Consider the following 25648-nt stretch of genomic DNA (forward strand, 5'->3'; position numbering starts at 1 on the left):
CTGGAAGTAATGTCATGTGGCTTGAACTCTCAAAGAGAATCCCTTGTTGACTTTTGGAATCATGCTGAGTTGACTTTTCACGTTCCTCCCCGGGCCTGTAATGATGCTGAATAAACTTGTCCTGCTCAAGACATTCAGTTGGTCTCCAGCCTTTTACTTCCACCCGTTCTTGGACAATCTGAAAACTATATTAATATATTTACAGTTATAATACATATGTTAGGCCGCTGTTTTGGACTGTTTTTTTTCTTCTTCTTAATTCTCCAGTTTAAGCAGGGGGGCTTTGAGGAAAACAAATTGGGAACCACTGATTTAAAAGTGCACAAAAATAGAACATGAACATGACTTTTTTGTAATAAATATGCTTTTTTCCCCCTCTCTAAGAGCCACCCCTAAAAGACAGAGTGCTCACGTAAGTATACCTCTCACTTCTTCGCTCATCTTGTTCATTTCAAAACCAATAAAGTACTTCTCCAATGTCATGTGTTACAGCAAAATGGGCGTAAAGAAGTCCTCGCCCCCCTTCTCGATCAGCAGCTATGTCAAACAATAGACATGTCTGATCATTTATTGTGGCAAACACTGTATAGAAACTCCAACCGTTCTGTCACCTTCCCACGCAGCACATTGCTTGTTTTGCACGACATTGTATTGTTTTGAAAAGCTGCTGTTTATTGTAAATGATAAAAGGGCCTCGTGTTTCTCTTTCTTTCATGAAATACTTGGCCACAAAGTAGATGATCATTTGTAAATATTGTATTGTAACATAATTGGATATTGACTGCAAGTAATTTAAATCATAAAATGTCTTTACTCCCGTCACAGTTGTCAGAAAACAGTAGTGACAGAAACAAAATGTGTAAAACGACTTTAGTGGCAGTACATACAACAAATGGGTGTTGCATAGATATTGTAAATATTGGACTGGACGATTAATTACATTTTACTGAAGATTCTGTCATTTATAATCCAGCCTTTGGAGGAAGAAATGTTTCCTTTTTTTGTGTTAAATGGCAATGATTAAAATTATTTATTGTACTTTTTTTGAGTGGAAAAGTGAAATGACTTATGTAACTTAAATAAGGCCGTGTCACGTTTTGAAAAACTTTCTGTGGAATCCCCCACATTATGGTATCTCCAACATTTGGGCTTCTTGTCTCACTTCCCTTTTAATGGGCTTTTCTCAAAACCCCTAATAGTGTGAAAATAATCATCAGTGTTGCATGGTATTTTGACTCTGGGGAGATTATTTTACCAAGAGATGAGGAAGTTGTTCATCGGAAGTACGACTTTTGCATGAAACCAACAGAGCAGTTCTTGTCAGGTATTTGCATATGGGGTTCCTGTATGCATATTGATAACTTTTGTGTTTATAGCACTCTGACTTCATGGATTTCCTTCTTTTTTGTTTCCGTGTTCAACATAGTCTGCTCGTCATTTTATTCTGATACAAATGCATGCAATAAATAAAATATAAATAACAAAATTATCCACTCATTCAGGCATAGACACAATGTAGGATGTGGTTCTATACATTATAAAGTATTCTCTGGCCATGTAGGCGGTGGGTGAGAGCAGAGAGTCAAACTGTCAAAATTCACATTAGCGTTAGACGGTTTCCCTGCATGTCGCACTGCAGTTTCACTTCCGGTGCTTGTCGTCAGTTGTCAATAAAGTCATAGGTACAAGGTGAAAGCTAGATAAACCATCTCTGTGGTCTTGGCTTCCTTCCTTCCCCACGTTCTAACTCCATCTTCATGATTAACACTGGTAAAGCAGCATAGGTCTTGACTCAAAGAGATAGCGACCACTGATTAGAAGCAACGACACCTCCATATCTCGTCAGTGGTGGTTAATCTCTACGTCACAGAGAGAGATTGACACGTCATTCATGTTAAAGTCTGTCCCCTTTTCCATCAGAGGGAACGACGATAGAGAAGTCAACATGGGGAAAGTTTCCTCCATTTGTACTAAAGTCAGCTGCGTTTCTGTTCTGTCCATTGGATCTTTAGGGTAATAATGTCTGTGTGACTCCACCATGTTGTCATTTTGATGTAGCCCTTTGCATTGTCCTCGGTAGTTATCTTGACTACGGCACCAAATGCACAGATTGGCCCCTGAACAGGTACAAACTGAGGTGTTTGTTCTGTAGCCTGGCATCGCGTCGATTAGTTGCTGTTCTTGGCACTTCTCCTTAAAGATGTCGTCATTGTCACAGTCATGAGTGTTTAACTGTCGCCGGTTGTGATATTCTCCAGACTTGTTCAAACATCCACTGTCTTGATCTTCTAGACTTAGTGAAGAGGCATCTGAGTGGCAGCTGAGTCCCACCCCACTGTCGTCTGACTTGCCGGTGCTGAGCGTGTCACTTCCCTCATCTTGAACGGGGTAATGGCAAATGGCGTCTCGCACCCCGATGCTGCCACATCCACTGTCGTCGTGTCCGGCATTGATGGTGCTGGACTTCATACTGACTCCGCTGTCGGTGCTCGGCCTCCTGTCTTCTTCGCCGCTTTTCTGTTCTTTGATAAATGTTGCAGGCAGATTTCTGAAAACACGGTTCACTTCTGTTCCCGCACTGGACATGAACCAACCCTTGTCTGTTACAACTTCCATAGTGGCCTCTACAATGGATAGTGGACGCCACCCACTAACAGGGGATTTCTGAAAAAGGGGTAGAACACATACAAACAAATCAGTATTTCTGTCCGACGGTTGGTTAATTCACAGTTTTGTCATTTTAAACGATCCAAAATTGCCACATTTTAGTTTTGCTTTGTACTCACAATTGCAACAGGTGTTTTCACTGGTGATTTTATATAACACAGAATGAAGATGGCGATAAATGCAGCAATGACCAGAACACCCACAACAGTGAGTGATGCAACTGCAATTATGATCCATTCTGTAAAATAACAAGAACTATTACATTACAAACTCATGATGGAAATGTCTCATAATGAGATAATGAGGGCAAAAGTATTTCTCACCTTTCTCCGGTAATACAAGACATTTTTTAGGGGACATCCTGCTGGTCCCACCTCCCTGTCCCTCCACTTTGGCACTGACACAGTATTCTTTGCCCCAGCGCAAAAAGCGAAACACTTTGGTCATTTCGTTGTCCCAAAGGGGATCGTCTTTGAGATATGCAGTTGTGGTCTTTAATGAAAAGAAACAATAATTTACATTTGCTTGGGACTGTCAGCCATCTTGTTATGTGAACCTTTGTTTACCTTATTTTGCTCCTTGTCCTCCAGATAGATAGTATAGCTTATCCCAAACAGAAAGAGCTTTTTTAGAATAGGCTTTTGGTGCATGTGGATGGTAAGTGTGCTTGACGTTGCCCACATTGTGAAAGATGGGGGCTGCAGGTCACCTGTAAATAAACAAATATATATTTTATTTTACCATTTTACTCGGCACACTTGCTCACATCATAATGATATTATGTGAATCTTACCTGAATTGGGAAGTATTTTCTTGGGTTTCCACTCCGAGTGGACGCCGCCCGCCTCCATCTGCACTCGGACTTTGTAGATTCCAAAATAATCTTCAATCAGGTGACTCAGGTCACAGAACCTCTGGGTTATATGTGTGCACTTGGTGACCAATGTCCACGTTCCCTTGTACCTAATGGATAACACCAGTGAAAATGAATATGTGGTTTGTATCTGTGTTGCAACAGTGGAATTTCCCCATTGTGGGACAAATAAAGGTCATCTTATCTTGTAACAGAAAATATTTCTTAATTTACTGTCCAAACTTACAGTCCAAACTGTACATTGTACAGCACATCCAGGGGGGCATCAGCAGGTTTGTCCCAGTATACGATCACTTCTCCATCCGATGTATTCACTTGCACATTCTCTGGACCAGGCAACACTTGTCCTGTTGGCAAATGTTTTTGATGAATGGTTCTGTTGAATAACAGCTTTAGTTCATGTCAATTGACTTGAAAATGTTTTTGTTCCTGTTTAAATCTTTTTTCCAATAAATTTATGTCCATGAACCAGAAACATTTCTGTGGTAAGACTTTCCACAGAAATAAGTCAGGAAAAGTAACTGACAATGTGTTGTTGATTAAGACATAATGGTCTTAGTTTAGTATAAAAAAGCACACAACTGCGTCTCTGTGTCTTACATGTACAATGTTCAGTATTTTAGTGTGGGTGGTGCACCACTACTGCACACATCACGCCAACAACATTACTGTCATATTTTTATATAAAGAGAGTAAATAAATCAAAATGTCTACCTGAAACACAGCTCACACAGGCCATCATGAAGATCAGGACAGACGTCTTGATGCTCAAATCCATATTGTTATTCCTTGAGTGCGAGACTATCAGTGTTAGAACATTGTTACACACAGAAAGTACTTAATCTGCTTGTAGTCTTTGATTCTGACTATCCTATCAATACTAAGAGCAACTCATCTCCTTTTGTTTTTGGATATTCTAAACTACACCCCTTTAGCTGTCCTTTCTATCTCTCCTGTCTCTCCTCCCTTTGCCCTGACACATTTCCTGTCAGTGACGTGTTACTCAGTCTTGTAGCTCTCTCCTTCCTCTTTTGTGTTTTTTCCTCTTCGTCAACACACACAGGCTTCATGACGTCTAAAAATTTGCCATAGCTGTTATTTGAAAAATAAATGTGATCCAAACATTTCCCTTTTACTTTTATTCACAATAAGCACTAAATAGATGACAGGAACTTTATCCCATTACCATAAATAATGCATTTAAATATCTCATAAAGTACTCCTGACACTTTGATAGTGGTGATATAAGAGTGCTTCTAAATTCCCCATCATTGGTCATTATTATATTCTTTTTTTTTTTTTTTATCATACTGACCTTTTGTCATTTCCCATTTAAGTCCAACTACTACACTTCTTATCTGTTGTGATTAGCTGTCTTGGAACTGTTAGATGACTATGCGTGTCCTACCAATATGTTCAACAGTTCACAGTTTATCCCACATGTGGTTTTAGATTTACTGACTAGTGCCATTTAGAACCAAAACTTGCAAAGTTTTGGTTCCTCTAAATAAACCAACTCACTCATCCTCTCTCACTTTTGGTTTCTGTCTTTCAGGAAAACATCTGATTAATATGATCTGTGGTCATCTGAAGGAAAGCCCACTCAAAAAAAAAACCTTCTCAGCCTTTCTGAAATCTCAATTAAGAACAACATTGCCCTCTACTGGAGCCTGAGAGGTCGGACCCAGGAAGTTATAATGTGAAAGTGAGAAAATGTAGAACTTTCCCTATGGCATTACAAATCAACAGCATTTGACACGTATTCTCCCTGATTTATGGGAGTTAAAATATCCTAGAACATTTAAAAACGCACAGTATAGTTTTCTTTTGTTTTCTTTTTTTATTAGGCCTGAGATAGATAGATGGATAGACAGATGGTAAGTAAGTAAGTATTTTTTTATTTGTATAGCACATTTAAAACCCAAAGTGCTTCACAATGAAAAAGACAGAGATTAAAAAATAATTCAAACAGCAGACAACAACAGACAGTAACAAAAACCACAGAAGGAACACACAGGCAAGAGACAAGATACAAGTGGGGTGTGTCCAGGGGTACGGGGTGTGTCCAGGGGTACGGGGTGTGTCCAAGGCCGCCAGTACTGGAGTGATGTGTTCATATTTCTTTGTCCCGGTAAGCAGTCTAGCGGCTGCGTTTTGTACGAGCTGTAGTCTTGAAAGAGATGATTCATTTATTTCAGTATAAAGGGCATTGCAATAGTCCAATCTTGAAGGGATAAAAGCATGAATGACTTTCTCAAGGTCTGCTGCAGTTAAAAAGGATTTTAATTTAGCTACAGTTTTTAGCTGATAGAAGCTGCCCATGACAACAGCATTGACCATATCAAATTTTGATTCTGGATCAAAAATCCCTCCAAGATTTCTGACCTGTGGTTTCAGAAATGGGGCAAGGGAGCCCAGGATTCCTTTCAAGCCTTCGCTTTGTTTAGTCGGACCAGTTGGAGATAGATAGACAGATAGTTAGACAGACATATAGACAGATAGACGGATAGTTAGATTGACGGATAGACGGATAGACGGACAGACGGACAGACGGACAGACGGACAGATAGATAGATAGATTGATAGACAGATAGATAGACAGATAGATGGCTAGACAGATAGATTGATAGACAGATAGATTGATAGACAGACAGATAGATTGATAGATTGATAGATAGACAATACAAAAATTACATTTAAAACAAACCAATCTTAGTAATCACATCATCGTTCCCATTGCAGTACTGTTATGCCTCCATATTCATCAAAACTAGGTTATTGGGTGAAGTTGTTGGCAAGGGCTTGTATGTAAAGGTGTCTTGCCCTTAGAATTCACATGAAGCAACAATAGAACGTTATCACTCTTTCTGGTTTGCCTACATGGTTTGCCTAGGAGCTCCGCTGGTGTTATTTGAGTCCTTGTGGTGCGATGAAACCAACCTCCGCCGTCCACTGGCTGCCATGGAACCGGTCGGACAGGTGGGAAACTAGTGCACAGGACACACCCGTCACTGTGGGGAGAAGAATGAAGAATGGAGAGGAGGATGGAGCCAGGAGGGCGGAGGGCGGAGGTTGGGGGGGTGGGTAAGACTAACCTGTTGATGCTGGAGTCGGCTGAGCGCAGAAGGCAGAAGACAGAAGAGTGTGGAGGTGCCAAATATGGTGCCAGTATGACCCAGCTTCTGACTCTGCCTAGCTAAGTTTTCTGGATACTTTTTATTCCACTCTCCCGTGTTCTTCTGCCAGCGCCGCGACAGTCCGATGGCAAAATATGACCCGGTAAGCTCTTTCCCAAGACGTTTGTGTTCTTCAAAATGCTTTTCATTTTGTCTTCCTTGTAAGTTCATGTTAGTGGAAAGTGCATCATGTTCACTGACCTGTATTTGAAGTCTCATCTTATGTGTGTTTCATTCACTTTAAACTTGTTTTGAACGTTATTTGTTGGTATCTTAAAGCAGCATAAAACCTGCATTGCTCCATGGAGATGATAGAATGTTAAAACCAAACTTTGGAACATTGTTCATGGAGATTGACAATAATTACAAGTAAAGTAATTACATTTATTTTTTGCTATTTTTTATTCTTAATGGCAGAGCTTTAAATTATAAGATTTTTACCAATTCAATTTTAACTTTTAGTCTTGTAAATGTGTATTTCACATGGTGATGAAAAGTTTATATAGCCATCTTATTCCAAATATTAAACTAATATTTCAGCCTTTTTTTCATGCTAACTTTAATCTTATATGTCAATACCAATTGACCTTTCGAATGTCATATAACCTCTTAATTTTACAGTAATCTTCCATTATAATGGCTGACAGGCAGACTATGAAAACTAATACAAGTGCATTCTGCTGGGAAATATGATCGACTATACCTATTTTAACTGTGGCAAAGAGGGCGGAGGGTGCCTGTGGGCTTACTCTGAAAGAAGGACAGAAATCTTTAGACTTTTTTGTGCCATCCCAACAGATAAATCCCTTTTGTTTGGGACAATGGATTTTCTCTTGACTTTTTTCCTTATTGGTAAAAGGGTCAAAAGTGTCATGTGTCAGTGACTGTTACAAAATGACATAACCCAGAACACTCAACACTGATAAAAGTAACATATGACTGCTGGATATTGCTTAGAAATTAGCAACATTCACAATAGAAAATATACAGCTTTCTTCTAATGTGGCTTAATGTGGAGGTCACTAATAAATGCAAAACAGAAAGTCACTAACAAATACAAAAGAGACCTGAGAACAAAATGTCTTGTGCTATGAGGAACTTTCTTCACAAACCAGTTTCGCTGCATAACTTCTCAGCAACAATTTTAGAAATGATTGGCATTAAGTAGCCTACAAAAGAGTTTGAACACACCACATGATCTCTGTTAGTCCTTTTAACAATATATACTCATAATTGTAAATAAAGAAGCTTTCAGACCTTCTGGTAAAATGAGACAAATTTCCGCATATCTGTTCGTAGCAAACCTGGGGAAATGTACCAAACTTGCACAGCTAGCTCTTGTAGATACTAGCCAGAAACAGCCATTGGTGAATCTTAAGTTGTTATAATGCATTTTTGTGGAGTTCTAGTTTGATGAATTACCACTTCTGTCTTTCAGAATGAGCCCCCTCCTCCTTACTACTCTGGACCCATATACCCCCAGCTCCCCCCCATAGGCCATGAGGACCTAGTATATGGCCTGACACCTCCCTCTACACCCCGCTACCTCCCACAGTATCCACCTGTTGTGGTCGTACCTCGGGTCACTCAACCATTACGTAAGTACCCATTATGAAAGGCACCCATTTCAATAATAATAATACTAATAATAATGTGATTTCTCTGTTTTAGCTTCAAAAAGAAAACGTCGTTGTTGCCGGGACAATGCACAGTGTTATGGAGGAACGGGGGGAGTCCTCCTCGTACTCGGCCTCCTGGCACTGGCCATATGGCTCGGAGGTACATTCAGTTCAAACACAGAAATGATATGCAAACTGTTGTTTAAACGTGAAAGATGACAGTTTACTTCAAATTATTGCAGTTGCTGTTCAGATTATTTTCCTCAAATCTTGATGAACACCTTAAAATGCAAAAGTTCTACACCAAAGTTACCACTAGATTTCTCTGATGTGTTCTGTACACAATAAAGCTCATAGTTTTAGGCAGTACTGTGTTAGTTTGCTTCTCTTTTCTCTTGTTGTTATGATACCTTACTTTTTTTTTTAACAATCTCTTTGCCATTTGAAGTGCGGTATGGAACCAGGATAACATCCATATTCTACAAAGCAGAAGACAACAGCTCGGGTTATTCTAACACACATGATGAGTCAGTCTCTATTCAAAAGCATGACACTTGCCCCAACACCACCATCCACTGCGACGGCATAAAGGACTGTGTTTTTGGCAGCGATGAATCAATATGTAGTAAGTGAAAAAGGTTATTTGTGCTTTCAAATTCAAGATTGCCTGCTTATACTACCCATAACACAGCTTGATTTATGTTTGCAGTCAAATTTGGGGCTGGCAACAGTCTTCATGTCAGAACAGCAGCAGACGGCCGTTTCTTACCTGTGTGCTACAGTAACTGGAACAAACCGTATTCTGATCAGACATGTGCCCAGCTTGGTTTTGCAAGGTAAAGGTCCATTTCACTCGTTGTATATTCATTCATCATACACTTGTGTCCAATTTATCTTACATGTGGCAAAGCCTTATTGAGTTGTGTTTTTCTTTTAGCTCTTATGAGACCAAAGTACTATCAGGATACAGGTCAAAGGGACTTACAATGACCACACAGGACTCTAATCAATATATCCAGGGATTGGCCAGTGACAAGTACGTGTTTTGATATTTTTTTTTTTCAGTTTATAATAATACTTTGTTTTGTTTTTTATTTCACTTTCATTTCCGTCACCAGTTCCTCGTGTCCTAACCAACAGACCGTCTCCCTGCAGTGTGTTGGTAAGAACACTCAGTTCTGCTCACATTGTCAGGTTCCACATCCTTATAAAATACATGATTCTTTGATATTCGTGTCTGTTTTTAGAGTGTGGTCGGCAGGAGTCCATTTCACGAATCATAGGCGGACAAGTGTCTAAATTAGGCGAGTGGCCCTGGCAAGTCACGCTGCATTTTAAGGGCTCACATGTTTGTGGAGGAGTTCTGATTTCTCAGAATTTCGTGCTGACTGCCGCCCATTGTTTTCCAGAGTAAAAGGACATTTATTATGAGTATTATAATATATCATTACATGAATATTTTCTAACTAGTGGTTTATTTCAGAAACGTCAACTCCAGTCTAGTTGCAAGCAAGTGGAAGGTCTATGGTGGAGTGGTGTCTCTGACCGAGCTTCCACAGCCATATCATGTGACGAGGATTATACTCAGTGAGAATTATGACAGCTCGACCAACGATCACGACATTGCTCTGCTCAAACTCGCATCACCCGTGGACTTCAATGGTCAGCTCCATCTGCACTACAAACAAAACAGACAGATGTACTTGCTGTCAGCTATATCCTTCTACAAGTGTTGATGTGGCTTGTGTCTTTAAAACTTGCAGACAAAGTTCACCCGGCCTGTCTGCCCTCCTCTGATCAACAATGGCGCGATGGAACTGAATGCTTTACTTCAGGATTTGGCACGACTGATGCGCAATCAAGTATGTCTGATGAAAAAATATAACTAATGTACAATATTAGGAAGTATACACATGTTTTATAACAACATGTGTGTGTCCTTGACAGGTTCTGTCTCACAAAGTCTGCGGGATGTGAATGTGAAGATTATTGACAGTGAAGTGTGCAACACGGGTGTGTCCTACAACGGCGGTGTCACTAAGAACATGCTGTGTGCTGGACATATGGGCGGGGGCAAAGACTCCTGTCAGGTGAGCAGCCAAAATGACCTTAGGCTGCACCACATGTAGAGCTGACTCTTCAGGTAAAGTTAGGTAGTAAAGGTGTTGTTTTTTTCAGGGTGACAGTGGTGGACCTTTGGTATGTGAAAATAATGGGTTTTGGACCTTGGCCGGAATTACAAGTTGGGGATCAGGTTGTGCTGAAAGGCATAGACCTGGTGTCTACACTAGAGTGACCAGTGTTCTTCCATGGATCTACAGCAAAATGATGGTATGAGCCAGATGCTCTTGTCGTTCAAATATAACACATGAGTTTGATTTTCACTCTGTAATAATGTGTCTTTTTTAATTACAGCAAGAAATGTCATGAGACATGAAGATCTGTACAAAAAACCTGAAATGAATATGTGGGAACTGCATATACTGTACCTCTTATAGGAAAGTGTTTATTATATCAAATCATTTAACATGTTTTATCCATAAAATTGTGTTACTTTGATTGTGTACATTTTTGTACACATTCATCAAGGCACTGAATTACATTTTGTAATTGTGAAATGTGATTGTGTATAATACATATGATTCTGCCATACTAAATTCTGATTGAATCATTTAAAGCTGGCTTTAAATATGGCAGAATTTATTTATTCTGTTTCGAGTCCGAAAAACGACTACTTACATTGTACATTAAAAGGGACACAGTGAAATAAAGAGGTGTGACCTTCAGTCAGTAAATACACTGCCTGTCCACAAAAAACAAAACACTTGGATTTAACTATGCAAATACAGTAGGAGCCTCCTGCTGGATAAATGTTGCAACTCTGTAATTAAATAATGGAAAAGATGCCAGTGTGTTTGAGAAAGGTCAAATCATTGATATCAAGCAGAGAAAACAGAAGCAGCAGCTACTACAGGTCTGAACCTCAGTGAGAGTGTTTGGGACGAGCTGGAGAAGACTTTGTGCAGTGGTCACTCTGTACGTCATCAATACAAGATCAACTGGAGAAAAAGAATGCAACTCTGTAATTAGTTTCATCTTTTGACATTGCAGAATCTTATTGAAACAAGGCCACAGTGAATCAAAGCTAAAGGTGGAAAAAAAATCTAAAAATCTGATGACTTTTATTTATTACGTCCTAGTTTTGTTAAATTCATCCAAAACGTCTTGTTTCATACTGTGAATAGTTACTTAGAGGTCTTTTTCATATATTTTCTGTTTATGTGCACTTTAATTAAGTGCATATAACCATTGAAGTCAATAAACTGATCACATTCACGTAATGCTCTCTTGTCAATGCCCAGTGCACGGTTTAGTACTTAGGACAGGTGCCAAGGGGGGGCGGTAGAGCACACTAATTGTTGTGTCCTTGTGCAAGACACTTCCCCCACCTTGCCTCCAGTGTCCACGCGGTGTATGAATGAGTGTGTTGTGAATGCAGGAGGATGGAAATCAGCCCATTGCATTGGCCACAATCTGCCGTGTTTACAGAACCTTTATAATGTATGTTCATGAACACACATTCTTGGCTTCGATTGTTACCAAAAATGTTGGATGGAGTCAGGGGCCCGTGGGGGGCTTCAGGGGCCCGTGGGGGGCTCCAGAGGCACTGCACTGGGGCTCTCAAAGGTTTTACACTCAACACAACATTTGGTTGGAAATGATCTTGACATTTTATAGTTCATTAAATACTCCTTGTAAATCTAAGAGGAAGCACACACACACACACACACACACACAATAAACGTGTGGACGGTCGTCAGGCGCGTCACAGACCGCGCTCCGCTTCAGCCGCGGAACATTCTCTCCTGGAGCTCCGTTATTCGCTCCGTTATTCGCACGAGCTGCTGTTTTTTACGTGGACAACCTGCTGCATATCTTTAACTGATGAATAAATATTGCAACAACCTTTTGGAAGAAAACGCATGCTAATAGTTTTCTGTAGTTTTTGAACACATTTTTGTGCCACTGAAACAAAAACAAGAGGTAAGTGGATTAAGTCTTAAATACACTATTGTCTGAACGTGTTGCTGTGTTGTACTGAGCATTAGTGGGACATTATTATCTAACTGTTGCAGACCATCTTTACGTGGTGTTTCTTCTCTCACGGTTTAGGCTGTTCCTCTCAGAAGCTACAGTTGCTGAGGGCGTGTCGGCCACTATAAAGTAGCCTAAACGCGGCGCTGCGCATGGAATACAAACATGTTTTTTGAGCTCTAATATTTTTTTCACGAATAGACACCAAACATATTATAGGCGTATGATGTCATCCTGTTTATGCGTCAAGAAACCATTACTGTCACTGCCTGACATATGTGCGGGCTACAGGTTGTAACCCAATCTGCACCATGCATTAGAATATCAAATCAATTGTTGCGATCAAGTGACATTGAGAAACGGCGTGCGTAACGTGCAGTGCGCGCGCGCCCGGCATGACATAGTTATTTATTTGACTTTTATCAGACGTGTTTTCTTGTTTGAATATGAGCTGATTAGAAGTGGAAAGCGCTGTTTTTTCTGCTAATCCTGAGCGAGTTCCGAGCGGCGCCACAGCCCTTGGCTCGTGCTCGTGCTCAGCTCTCCTCCACCAGCCGTTATTGGTCACGCGTTACTATGGAAATAGGTGGATACTATAACGATGCACTTTGTAGCCCATACGTGTCATGTTTATTAACCACGATAGTATATTGATTATCTGACGTGGCATAGCTCACTTGTGTTGAACATTATTGCGACGTTTCAGGCTTAAAGTTTGGGCTTTAAACTATAGGTCTCAACAGGCCTGTGGCTGCTATTCATATGCTATTCATATGCTATTCATATGCTACTGACAGGCCATTGACAGGCTATTGGATAGGGGAGGGGGTCCGCTCTCCCTTCACCAGATGCCTTGTTTTATGGGCACATTTGTCCCACTGTGTGCTTAGTGTCTCATCATTGCCTCCAGTGTGTCTGTCTGCTCACCTTGCACTGCTCTTTCCTCTTTGATGTTGGCATAAACATCCTTTCTGGAATCTCTCAGTAGTCGCCACTCATTGGCCGGTCTCCCTCATGCCCTTTCCATGCCCTTCATATTTAGAAAATAAATCTGACCCTCTGATCTTAATATTTAGCTGGTTGTGAACAGCATAGGCCTGTTTAGCCTTTCACAAATGTCTTTAATCCAAATAAAGATGTGTGCCACACTAGACCACAATTTAAAACCCTTATAGGTATATTTCAATTATTCTGTAGTATTCTCTTGATTCATATAGTACTGCATATAGCAAGTTATTCAATATCAAGGATAGGCAAGATTTACTTTCAGACTTGTGAAGGAGATAAAGGTACAAGATTAAGACCAATGTTGTACATTGTTTCATCTATTATGACCTTGTGAACTTGTAGTCAACACTTCTTTGTGTGTCTTTTCACTGTATTCTGTAAGACTGTGATGCCAGTATGCGTGGATACACCAAGACGATGATGATGTAGGACAGGTGCCATGGTAAAAACCTTATGTTCCGCATCCCTGTCACCGTGGCAACATCCGGAGGTCATCTGTAGGTCGCTACAATATTTGGAGATGATCTTTTGGAAAAGAACAGGACGAGTCTAATCAATTTGAGATGGTCTGAGTAAACATATAATACATTAATAAATCTTTTCATACATTTAAAATTCAGCACAATATGCTTCACATGTAATAAACCATATGCAGCAGACACGGGACCCATTGTCCCTTCAAATAGAGATGCACTTAAAGCATTCAGAAAGAAAGAATACAACAAATCCTAAATGTTTCAAAAATGAAACACATCATTTCGATTGGTCCCTCCTAACGTTGTATTTCTATTGTACATGGCTCCAGTCTCCTCTTCCATCCCATTACGGTTCATTATGAGCTCTATGTTCTGCATCACTCAAACGGATGGCAGTGGCGGAGCAGCAGATCAGATTAATGCACTCATGTAAGGTCCATCTCTCAACCATAAATGGCTCTGCGGAAAACCGAGTGCATTTAGTGTCGTGAAGCAGTGAGCACCAAAATATGTGCTGGTTTTCTTCAGATTTACACTTATTGTGGAAGAAGAATTATATCTTTTATTTCAGATCGTCTACACTGCAGGTGTGAGTGAAGGTATAATACCAGTTTACCTTTTTTTACATTTATTGATTAAAACAAAAAAGTAATTGAATTAATATCAGTATTGGACAAATTATTTAATACCAATATTTATCCTTATCACGTCAAAAAGGCACTCGCACTTTACTGTGTCTGCTCAGTTTTCAATTAACGTGTACAAACCAAATGTGGCGTTACTCTTTTCTTTTTTTTTACGCTCAACCACATTTGAGACTTTGAACCTTCTGGAATTTCATGATGTCATAATCTCACATGGCGGGCAAGGGTTTTTGTAAATCTGTGGGAGATTACCTGTTTTTGAAGGAAATATCCAAACTTCTGATCCACAAATGTTTAACCATATAATTGTTGTTTTTTTAGATGGCCTCCATGTCTTTAAAAGTACTTTCAACTGACAACAATCACGTCTTTGGAGTTGTGTAATGGCACCACTTTCTGAGGCGATTGTGAGAAAACCGTTTCACTTTTCATTTGTGCTGACAGAGAAGACGTTGAAGTTAGAGCCATGGTTTCATATGGATAAGCTCGGTGATCACAGCAATATGAACATTAAACCGTCACTTAAACACCAAATTCTATCATTCTGACCTGACCTCCAGCTCAATATTGAACTATAGACCTATGTGGGCCTGTTTAATGTAAGTTTAATGTCCTCTTTGTCTACATACCCTATTTTCCGGACTATAAATCGCACCTTTTTTCATAGTTTTGGCCGGGGTGCGACTTATACTCCAGAGCGACTTATGAGTGATATTATTCATTATTTTCACACTGACAACAACAAGAGGGCGCTCTAGGCTCTAAGCGGCGCAGAAGAAGAATCTGTACTTACTTGCTCTCCCTCTGGAGTTTGTGGAGTTGTTTAGAAGTGACACAGAGGAAGAAGAATTCAATGGATTTAGTGATTTCGGGTAATACTGATGCTTTGGTAAACTTGTTAGCATGTTCTTTATGCTATAGTTATCTGAATAACTGTTAATATGTTACGTTAACATACCAGACACTTACCACAGTTCTGTCTGTGCGTAATGTAGCTGAAGGTGTTAGCGTTAGCATTATTAGCATTATTTTAAATTGCATTTCAAGATTAAATGTCTGTTCTTGGTCTTGGATTTTATAAAATAAATTTCCCCCAAAAATGGTACTTATACTCCAGTGTGACTTATATATGTTTTTTTCTTTGCCATTGTGCATTTTTGGCTGGTGCGACTTAAATCAAGTTAGAAATCTGGGGGTAATAATGGACTTAGACTTGAACTTTAATAGCCACATCAAATAAATAACATCAGCAGCTTTTTACCATCTAAAAAACATTGCCAAAATCAAAAATATAGTGTCAAAACCAGATTTAGAGAGACTTATCCGTGCGTTTGTCTCCAGTAGATTAGACTACTGTAACGGCCTGCTCACTGGTCTCTCCAAACGAGCTGTAAAACAGCTGCAGTTCATCCAGAACGCTGCTGCTCGGGTCCTGACTAGAACCAGGAAGTATGATCACATTAGTCCTGTTCTCAGGTCTCTGCACTGCCCCCTGTGGCTCAGAGGAGAGACTTTAAAGCAGCTCTGCTTGTGTACAAGTCTCTCCATGGCCTAGCACCAAAGTACATCTTGGGCATGTTAGTGCCATATGAACCATCTCGGACTCTGAGGACCTCAAGGACCGGCCTCCTGCTGGTGCCAGAGTCAGGACTAAACATGGACCGGCCTCCTGCTGGTGTCCAGAGTCAGGACTAAACATGGACCGGCCTCCTGCTGGTGTCCAGAGTCAGGACTAAACATGGACCGGCCTCCTGCTGGTGCCAGAGTCAGGACTAAACATGGACCGGCCTCCTGCTGGTGCCAGAGTCAGGACTAAACATGGACCGGCCTCCTGCTGGTGCCCAGAGTCAGGACTAAACATGGACCGACCTCCTGCTGGTGCCCGAGTCAGGACTAAACATGGACCGGCCTCCTGCTGGTGCCAGAGTCAGGACTAAACATGGACCGGCCTCCTGCTGGTGCCAGAGTCAGGACTAAACATGGACCGGCCTCCTGCTGGTGCCCAGAGTCAGGACTAAACATGGACCGGCCTCCTGCTGGTGCCAGAGTCAGGACTAAACATGGACCGGCCTCCTGCTGGTGCCAGAGTCAGGACTAAACATGGACCGGCCTCCTGCTGGTGCCCAGAGTCAGGACTAAACATGGACCGGCCTCCTGCTGGTGCCCAGAGTCAGGACTAAACATGGACCTGCCTCCTGCTGGTGCCAGAGTCAGGACTAAACATGGACCGGCCTCCTGCTGGTGCCAGAGTCAGGACTAAACATGGACCGGCCTCCTGCTGGTGCCAGAGTCAGGACTAAACATGGACCGGCCTCCTGCTGGTGCCAGAGTCAGGACTAAACATGGACCGGCCTCCTGCTGGTGCCAGAGTCAGGACTAAACATGGACCGACCTCCTGCTGGTGCCAGAGTCAGGACTAAACATGGGGAATCTGCATATCAGTTTTATGCAGCTAAAATCTGGAACATTCTTCCTGAAGATGTGAGACAGGTTCTGCTCTGACAATGTTCAAATCTAAGCTAAAAACTGTTTTGTTTAGCTGCGCATATGACTTTGCACTCTTCTCTTTTATGTTTGTGATTTCATTAGTTTAGACAATCAGTTGGACTGATTTAAAAGGATTTAAAAAGGAGTTGGACTCCGAAAACACGTTACCCTTTGTGGTTAAGTGTTTTTTATTTTTTTTATTTAGTTAATTTTATTGTATTTCTGTTTATGCAATTTCTTTGTGATTTGAATGGATTTTTCCTGCTGTGTGAAGCACTTTGAATTGCCCTGTGTATGAAATGTGCTCTACAAATAAACTTGCCTTGCCTTATACGCGAGTGCGATTTACATATGTTTTTTTCTTCTCTATTATGCATTCTTTGGCTGGTGCGACTTATACTCTGGTGCGACTTATAGGAAAATACGGTAAAAAAGTGGTGCCATTATTCAATTGCAAAAGCGTAATTCCATAGACTTTAAGACATATGAGGTTCGTGGAACCATTCCCAGAGGTCACAGGTCACAAGCCATTTCATCAGCCAATAATATTTAGGCTGCTAAAGTGAATATTGTTAAAATGCAGATATATATATATATATATGTTTTTTAATACAGTGAGACTTCTGTCTAAAGTCACAAAGGTTCATCATTTGAGAATCTTTCTCTCTACAACGTGAACGCAGCCAATTTGTAGTTTTACACGTGCATTTTGAAACCCTGCAAAACGTGTACAACGCTTTTCCTGAACGCGTGCCTAAAAATCCCATCTTTATTTGGAAACCCAGTTGGTTTACGCTGTGCTCAATCTGCCTACGTGAAAATGGGCCAAGGTTGTGAGACGTCCGTTGGGAGGGGAGCGGTCTCTGTCAAGAAAAGGGGAACATGCGTGTAGGCGGGGAACACACATCGTTACGAAAGATGAAGACTGCTCCCCGTGGACTCTCTTTTCTGCACCGACCAACCACTTTATGATGTTCTGTAAAGATCAGCAGACGTTGCCAAGTGTCTCTAAGAATTTTCATTTGCTGTCTTTTCAACAGTTGCCATGGAAATGAATTTGCTTTTTCTGTCTTCACTCTTCGTGGTTATATGTGGTGAGTAGTCTCAACGGTTGTGTGGCATCTGTCCACCAGGGGGCAGTGTAGTGAACAACATGGCCACCACACAGAATAAAAGTTAGAAAGTGCATAATACATAATGTTTACATGGTGCAGTGGAATAATTATGTCATTTTCCCCTCTTAGCCACCACAGACTCCAGTGTCCAGGGTGAGTCATAGTGACATCACGGGTGTATACGTTGGATTTAACCTGTACGTGTTATGTTCATGTTTTTTGTCGTGATTTAAAATTTCAGAAGGACAGGAGGAGAAGGTTGAAGATCCGTTTATCTATGGTAAGTAATTAAAATGATGAATAATTCCGTGCCTACTCTGTACAGTTGATTGTACTCTATTGTGCAGTATGTGTTCACTGTGTTCTGACTTATGTCGTCCTCTGCAGACTATGAGACCCTGAGGATCGGGGGGCTGGCACTGGCCGTGGTGCTGTTCACACTGGGAATACTTCTAATTCTCAGTAAGATATAGTCTTTCCTACACTGCTTTTTTTCACGGGTGTTTCACGGGTGTTTCACGGGTGTTTCACTGGTGTTTCACTGGTGTTTCACTGGTGTTTCACGGGTGTTTCACAGGTGTTTCACTGGTGTTTCACTGGTGTTTCACTGGTGTTTCACGGGTGTTTCACGGGTGTTTCACGGGTGTTTCACTGGTGTTTCACTGGTGTTTCACGGGTGTTTGACGGGTGTTTGACTGGTGTTTCACAGGTGTTTCACTGGTGTTTCACTGGTGTTTCACTGGAGTTTCAATGGTGTTTCACCGGTGTTTCACGGGTGTTTCACGGGTGTTTGACTGGTGTTTCACAGGTGTTTCACTGGTGTTTCACTGGTGTTTCACTGGTGTTTCACTGGAGTTTCAATGGTGTTTCACTGGTGTTTCACTGGTGTTTCACTGGAGTTTCAATGGTGTTTCACCGGTGTTTCACGGGTGTTTCACGGGTGTTTGACGGGTGTTTCACAGGTGTTTCACGGGTGTTTCACGGGTGTTTCACTGGAGTTTCACGGGTGTTTCACAGGTGTTTCAATAGTGTTTCACGGGTGTTTCACGGGTATTTCACTGGTGTTTCACGGGTGTTTCACTGGTGTTTCACTGGTGTTTCACTGGTGTTTCACGGGTGTTTCACTGGTGTTTCACTGGTGTTTCACGGGTGTTTGACGGGTGTTTCACTGGTGTTTCACGGGTGTTTCACTGGTGTTTCACAGGTGTTTCACTGGTGTTTCACTGGTGTTTCACTGGTGTTTCACTGGAGTTTCAATGGTGTTTCACGGGTGTTTCACTGGTGTTTCACTGGTGTTTCACGGATGTTTCACGGGTGTTTCACTGGTGTTTCACCGGTGTTTAACAGGTGTTTCACTGGTGTTTCACGGGTGTTTCACGGGTGTTTCACTGGTGTTTCACTGGTGTTTCACTGGTGTTTCACTGGTGTTTCACGGGTGTTTCAATGGTGTTTCACGGGTGTTTCACGGGTGTTTCACTGGCGTTTCACTGGTGTTTCACTGGTGTTTCACTGGTGTTTCACCGGTGTTTCACCGGTGTTTAACAGGTGTTTCATTGGTGTTTCACGGGTGTTTCACGGGTGTTTCACTGGTGTTTCACTGGTGTTTCACTGGTGTTTCACGGGTGTTTCACGGGTGTTTCACGGGTGTTTCACAGGTGTTTCACTGGTGTTTCACTGGTGTTTCACAGGTGTTTCACTGGTGTTTCACTGGTGTTTCACTGGTGTTTCACAGGCGTTTCAATGGTGTTTCACGGGTGTTTCACGGGTGTTTCACGGGTGTTTCACTGGTGTTTCACTGGTGTTTCACTGGTGTTTAACAGGTGTTTCACAGGTGTTTCAATGGTGTTTCACGGGTGTTTCACGGGTGTTTGACTGGTGTTTCACTGGTGTTTCACGGGTGTTTCACGGGTGTTTCACGGGTGTTTCACAGGTGTTTCACTGGTGTTTCACAGATTTTTCACTGGTGTTTCACAGGTGTTTCACTGGTGTTTCACTGGTGTTTCACAGGTGTTTCACTGGTGTTTCACTGGTGTTTCACTGGTGTTTCACTGGTGTTTCACTGGTGTTTAACAGGTGTTTCACAGGTGTTTCACTGGTGTTTCACAGGTGTTTCACTGGTGTTTCACTGGTGTTTCACTGGTGTTTCACTGGTGTTTCACTGGTGTTTCACGGGTGTTTGACGGGTGTTTCACTGGTGTTTCACGGGTGTTTCACTGGTGTTTCACAGGTGTTTCACTGGTGTTTCACTGGTGTTTCACTGGTGTTTCACTGGAGTTTCAATGGTGTTTCACGGGTGTTTCACTGGTGTTTCACTGGTGTTTCACGGATGTTTCACGGGTGTTTCACTGGTGTTTCACCGTGTTTAACAGGTGTTTCACTGGTGTTTCACGGGTGTTTCACGGGTGTTTCACTGGTGTTTCACTGGTGTTTCACTGGTGTTTCACTGGTGTTTCACGGGTGTTTCAATGGTGTTTCACGGGTGTTTCACGGGTGTTTCACTGGCGTTTCACTGGTGTTTCACTGGTGTTTCACGGGTGTTTCACTGGTGTTTCACCGGTGTTTCACCGGTGTTTAACAGGTGTTTCACTGGTGTTTCACGGGTGTTTCACGGGTGTTTCACTGGTGTTTCACTGGTGTTTCACTGGTGTTTCACGGGTGTTTCACGGGTGTTTCACGGGTGTTTCACAGGTGTTTCACTGGTGTTTCACTGGTGTTTCACAGATTTTTCACTGGTGTTTCACAGGTGTTTCACTGGTGTTTCACAGGTGTTTCACTGGTGTTTCACTGGTGTTTCACTGGTGTTTCACTGGTGTTTCCCTGGTTTCACTGGTGTTTGGTTTACAGTGCTTTCAACAAACCACAGAACAGTGCGTCCGTCTTAACCTGCTTCTACAAATTTTAATTAGATCTTTGCACATCTTGTCTCATGTTGAGGGTTTGTGTGAAGAGAGAGAAGCAGCAGTGAAATAATTTCAGCATTAATTTGTTCCTCAGCTGGAACCGAGAACCCCTTATACTTTATGGAACAGGACGAATGTAGATTCTGGGTATGGTTCCTGGGCTTCGTGAGGCTGTTCTTTGTGCAGTGTGCATAATCTCTTTGTGTCTGTGTAGTTGTCTTCTTTTCAAAAGCAGGAGAATATAAAAAACTAAACAGTGACAGCAGAAAAACTTTTAAATACATTTGTATTTATGTAAACAGCTAAATATTGACTTCCTTTTGTTTAATTTAAATTTAGAAACACAAACGCCTCAATAACACACAAATACAAGTGTGAACGGATTTTGTTGGCACAGGGTGTAGTTTGTTGAACAACTTTGGAAGATGTTGTACTAAAAGAATTACAGTAAATGTCGCTGTGGGGAAGTATTTTGAACTGTTTTGGACCACTGGCACAAGTGTCATGAAGCCTTGCTTTTCTCACTTCTAATTATTATGGCCTTAAATCCTCATAATATCTTATGCTTTCAGGTCGACGGTGCCGCTGTGGAGCCAACAAAAAGCCAAGGTATTTCAAGTAGTAAACGTCTTTGTTTAAATGAGCTGTGATGAGTTTCAACAGCTTTGCAGTTCTACACAATACCATTAAAATGCAACTTTACAATAGGACTTTACAGACGTTTGTATTATTTTAGGGCATCTGGGGATGAGGAGGCACAGGAGGAAACCATGATTGTCCCCAAGGGTAAAAAAATATTTTCCTCATTGAAACTCTGGTATAGAGCAAGACAATATTCATATCTGATCATCTGTGATTAAGATAAGATTAATGGTGACGGTGTGGCGCTTGTTTGTCCAGCTGCAGCAGCGGCCAAAGCAGAAGAGGAGAACTAACCACTCCAGAGCACGCTGCCTTCAGGTTCACCTGCCACACTCATTCAAGACATAATTTTACACCTACAATAGACATGATTACTTGTGTTTGCGTGATAATATAGCATGGAGGCTGATGTTTGGAGATGTTCTGTGTTTATAACCTGAAACTTAAGCTTGTGTTTTGTTCAGTCTCAGTGCTCCATGTCTGTGCCTTCTGTAATGCCATTCTGTCTTTAAAAGCAAATTTTACAACCTTGTTACTTGTTACAATATATGCACATAGCCATCAGATTTAAATAGACTTATATTTAAGAGTTATATAATCAATACTCTTCCTTTTATGTTTGTATGTAGAATGAATATAGTTGTTATTGTACTAGTATTCAAATGGGGATCAATGATTATAGATATTGGCACTGAATCATCACACCTCATTTGTTCCTATAGAATTACTGGGTTCTATCTGACATGTTTTGCATTCATGCATTCCTGGTTTACACTATATCCAAATGATACATAGCTTGATGCATTTTGAGGATGCACTTGCTGTTAAAATGTTCTATTTGCCTGAATCATTCACTGAATACATTTAAATTGACCAACTACATTCAGCTGCATTGGAATGTTGACTTTGTGCTGCAACAGTCAAAAGGTTTTTTCATTTAAAAAAAGGACATTTCTGCCCAAATTTCATTACATTTATGTCAGTAAAGGAAAATTTTACTTTTGATATATTTTTTACAAATATAATGCAGTTAACCGTTAGTTTGCTAACTGGCTAAAGAGGACTATTTTAAGTTTAGGAGCCAACAAACTTATCGCTAATTAATGTGAAATAAATGGCATTTACGAATGCACATTCATAAGAAGATGCATTTCTACATTGCTATCTGGATAACAGACCACGGTGTAGTTTGTTGAATTAAAGCTTCTTGGCTGTAATGTTACTAGAATTTATGTTTATGCATTCTACACTTTATTATTACATTTTATTTTATCTTAAACAAAATTTGTATATGTTTTGGGAATGGAAAAGACAAGAAAAATGTGCCTCTGTGTCAACCAAAGCCTATTCACATTTTTATATCATACAGGTAATGCTAATTAAATATGCCCTAATTATAACCCTAACACTATTAATGTATAAGTTAAATGTTGTCAAAATGTTACACATTTGACTTTTAAATGTATAGAATAAAATAGAATAAAATATAATGAAATTGTTCAATAAATATTTTCTAGTGGTCAACTTATAAGTTCTTGTTTGGGCATGTTTTGCAAATAAAAATGTATATTTCCAAACGCAAATTTCATTTTCAAAATGATAAAGGTGCTATCTGATCACTTCCCAGAACACCCACTTATGCATTTTCAAACAAATATATTTTTCTCACTTTAGACCCCTTGAGGGTGATCTTTATTCCCATGTATCAAATAAATAAAAGTGGTCCGAACTTTAAACTTAAATATCTCAGTTTTAAGCGCACAGATCTGACCTGATAATGAATGGGATGATTGTTAAAGAAATTTAGATTTTAAGATTCAAAATATTTAAAGGTGCACTGCTTGTTTCCTTGGAGATTTTATATTGTTTTAGCTAATGCTAATCTGTGGTATTCTTGAATGTTTGGTGGAATTTTGACAGAAATGTAATGTACTGTTTTATGTTGTTGTTTTTTTAACATTGAAATCAGACCAAATTAGACATGACAGAACACTACAGGTCCTTTAACACAACAGGATTTTAGTCATCTTAACTTTAGTCAGTTTAAAACACACTTTATTCTTTTTTCACCAGGCTAGAAAAAACTGACAATTCTATTACTTTTCCACATTGCACAAATATCGTTTTTGGTTTGTTTCTGCGCCTGTCAATACATTTCAGAGAGCTTTGCATAAGAGAATCTGTACTGCCACTGCTCTGACAAAGCACATGAATGATTTGTCATCCCAGTATTACTCAATTATAAAGAGCTGTTTCACTGCCGTCCTCGCACCACAATAGCAGCACTGCCTCATCTCAGGATTACCTAGTCCAGAACACACTACAATTAACATTCCAAGCACTCAGACACAAATCTTCCTTTCTTTTAGTAATGTTTTTTTTCTTCTTCGTATGCCTCTTTAACAAGCAACACATCAAATGCCATTGCTAATATGTTGATGTAAATGTAAAAAGGACAACTGTGCCAGAGTTAAAGCCAAATTAAAAGTATTTTCAGAGCAACTGTTAATCTCCAGTTCCTCTGATTTTGTGTTTATTTGTAAAAATGTACCAGAGATTTTGCTTTTGACATTAATAAAGTTTAAACATGTGAATCAAAGTTGTTATCCTTGAGTATTAACATGACAATATTGTGGGTGTTTTTGCTTTTGTTGTGCTACAAGTCATGTTTGGCAAATTGGAGAACCTGTATTAAAAACTGAAGGACTTTCCGTCTAGACAGAGGACATTCAACAAGGTCAAAAGACATGAAGGAATCTCACAACACTGTAAATCTGTAACTGAGAAGGCTTGGTAGAGAACAACAGGGATTGAAGACACGTAGCAGAGAGGGAGGGTGGATCCAGGGCACACTCACACCTTCCACATTCACAAAGCCGAACTTACGAGACGCAAGAGCTTTCAGGAGAGCGCGTGAGTTGAAACTTTTACATTTTCTGCCATTTGAACTGTAATATAAGTTTTGACTGTTGCTCAAATTGCACTAAGTATAATTGTGCTTTGTTACATTTGTTATGCTTTGTGGGGGAAAATAGACACAGAATTGCTTATACATATTGTTGTATAATGTTGTTATAAACAGCTCTGTTTTGGATTAAAAAGGTGTTTTAATGTATAGACAGTAGCAACTAAAACAGGAAAACCAAGAGCTCCCAGGCATCTTGCACTGACTGGGTAAATCCACCTTTTGTTAGCTTCCCATGACCTGTTAAATCATAGCGATAGAGAATATATTTGTGCATATGTTTTTCTTCATTCAAAACCTGCAAAGCCTCATGTTGTCTTTGAAGAAATACTGTGTCTTACATATAACCTCTAGAGTGTTCAAGGTCCAAGGTTAATAAGTACTGGATTTGTATCATTAATGAGTAACGAGTAATGAGTAATGTCTGTTTATGGCCTGTGCTCACATTCTTAACCCAATTGTACATTTTAAAATGACACGCTAAATTAACCTCACATCAACATTTAAAAAATGTGCTTTGGTGACTTGAGATCTAAAAACATTGTATGCAAGAGAGAGAATGGTGGGGTCATGGGATCAGTGTCAAGAACAAAGCAATCACTGCTGCTTGTTGAGCCAATTTGTCAAGGAAGATCGACACGCAAAGTTTTATACATTTACTGCAACCACAATCACACTAGAGCGTTCAACCTAATAATACAGAAAGATAAATAAATCTTACACAGTAAATCTACTATCACCGCCCAGCTTTTACTGTTAGTGCCACGGCCACATTGTTCATTTGTGCCTCTTGTTGTAATGTGTTTGAGCAATATTTAAGACACAAATTGCATTTACAAACAAGTAAAAACTTTTACTCCAAAGTTTCAACTTTCCACCTCATGTAATTCACCAAAATCACTTATTACTAATAGCTAAATAAAAAAAGCTATGAAATTAGTCTCTTTTCAACTGTTGTTCTTCTATTCCACAGTCAAAAC

The 25648-nt window shown here is 40.3% G+C and overlaps 3 protein-coding genes across 3 annotated transcripts; 2 read left to right on the top strand and 1 right to left on the bottom strand.

The window, feature by feature from the left end:
- Nucleotides 1-1368: 1368 nt before the first annotated feature.
- On the bottom strand, nt 1369-4479 carry il10ra (interleukin 10 receptor, alpha). Its single transcript, XM_072463337.1, has 7 exons — nt 4256-4479; nt 3768-3888; nt 3461-3630; nt 3234-3376; nt 2991-3159; nt 2787-2905; nt 1369-2664 (listed from the first exon to the last, which is right to left on the bottom strand). Exons 1-7 carry the CDS (start codon nt 4317-4319, stop codon nt 1843-1845), a joined length of 1608 nt encoding a protein of 535 aa, XP_072319438.1. The 5' UTR covers nt 4320-4479; the 3' UTR covers nt 1369-1842.
- Nucleotides 4480-6661: 2182 nt separating this feature from the next.
- tmprss13a (transmembrane serine protease 13a) lies at nt 6662-10886 on the top strand. Its single transcript, XM_072458290.1, has 13 exons — nt 6662-6820; nt 8156-8315; nt 8389-8496; nt 8785-8961; nt 9046-9172; nt 9274-9372; nt 9455-9498; nt 9584-9746; nt 9820-9998; nt 10100-10198; nt 10284-10426; nt 10515-10667; nt 10752-10886. Exons 1-13 carry the CDS (start codon nt 6803-6805, stop codon nt 10764-10766), a joined length of 1485 nt encoding a protein of 494 aa, XP_072314391.1. The 5' UTR covers nt 6662-6802; the 3' UTR covers nt 10767-10886.
- Nucleotides 10887-18086: 7200 nt separating this feature from the next.
- Nucleotides 18087-24302, top strand: fxyd6 (FXYD domain containing ion transport regulator 6). Its single transcript, XM_072463361.1, has 7 exons — nt 18087-18140; nt 18291-18314; nt 18403-18441; nt 18549-18623; nt 21634-21670; nt 21798-21847; nt 21962-24302. Exons 1-7 carry the CDS (start codon nt 18092-18094, stop codon nt 21994-21996), a joined length of 309 nt encoding a protein of 102 aa, XP_072319462.1. The 5' UTR covers nt 18087-18091; the 3' UTR covers nt 21997-24302.
- Nucleotides 24303-25648: the final 1346 nt, after the last annotated feature.

This window comes from Eucyclogobius newberryi, unplaced genomic scaffold (assembly GCF_026437365.1).
Source record: "Eucyclogobius newberryi isolate DKJ021-1_F unplaced genomic scaffold, fEucNew1.0.hap1 SCAF_10, whole genome shotgun sequence".
Classification (NCBI taxonomy): domain Eukaryota; kingdom Metazoa; phylum Chordata; class Actinopteri; order Gobiiformes; family Gobiidae; genus Eucyclogobius; species Eucyclogobius newberryi.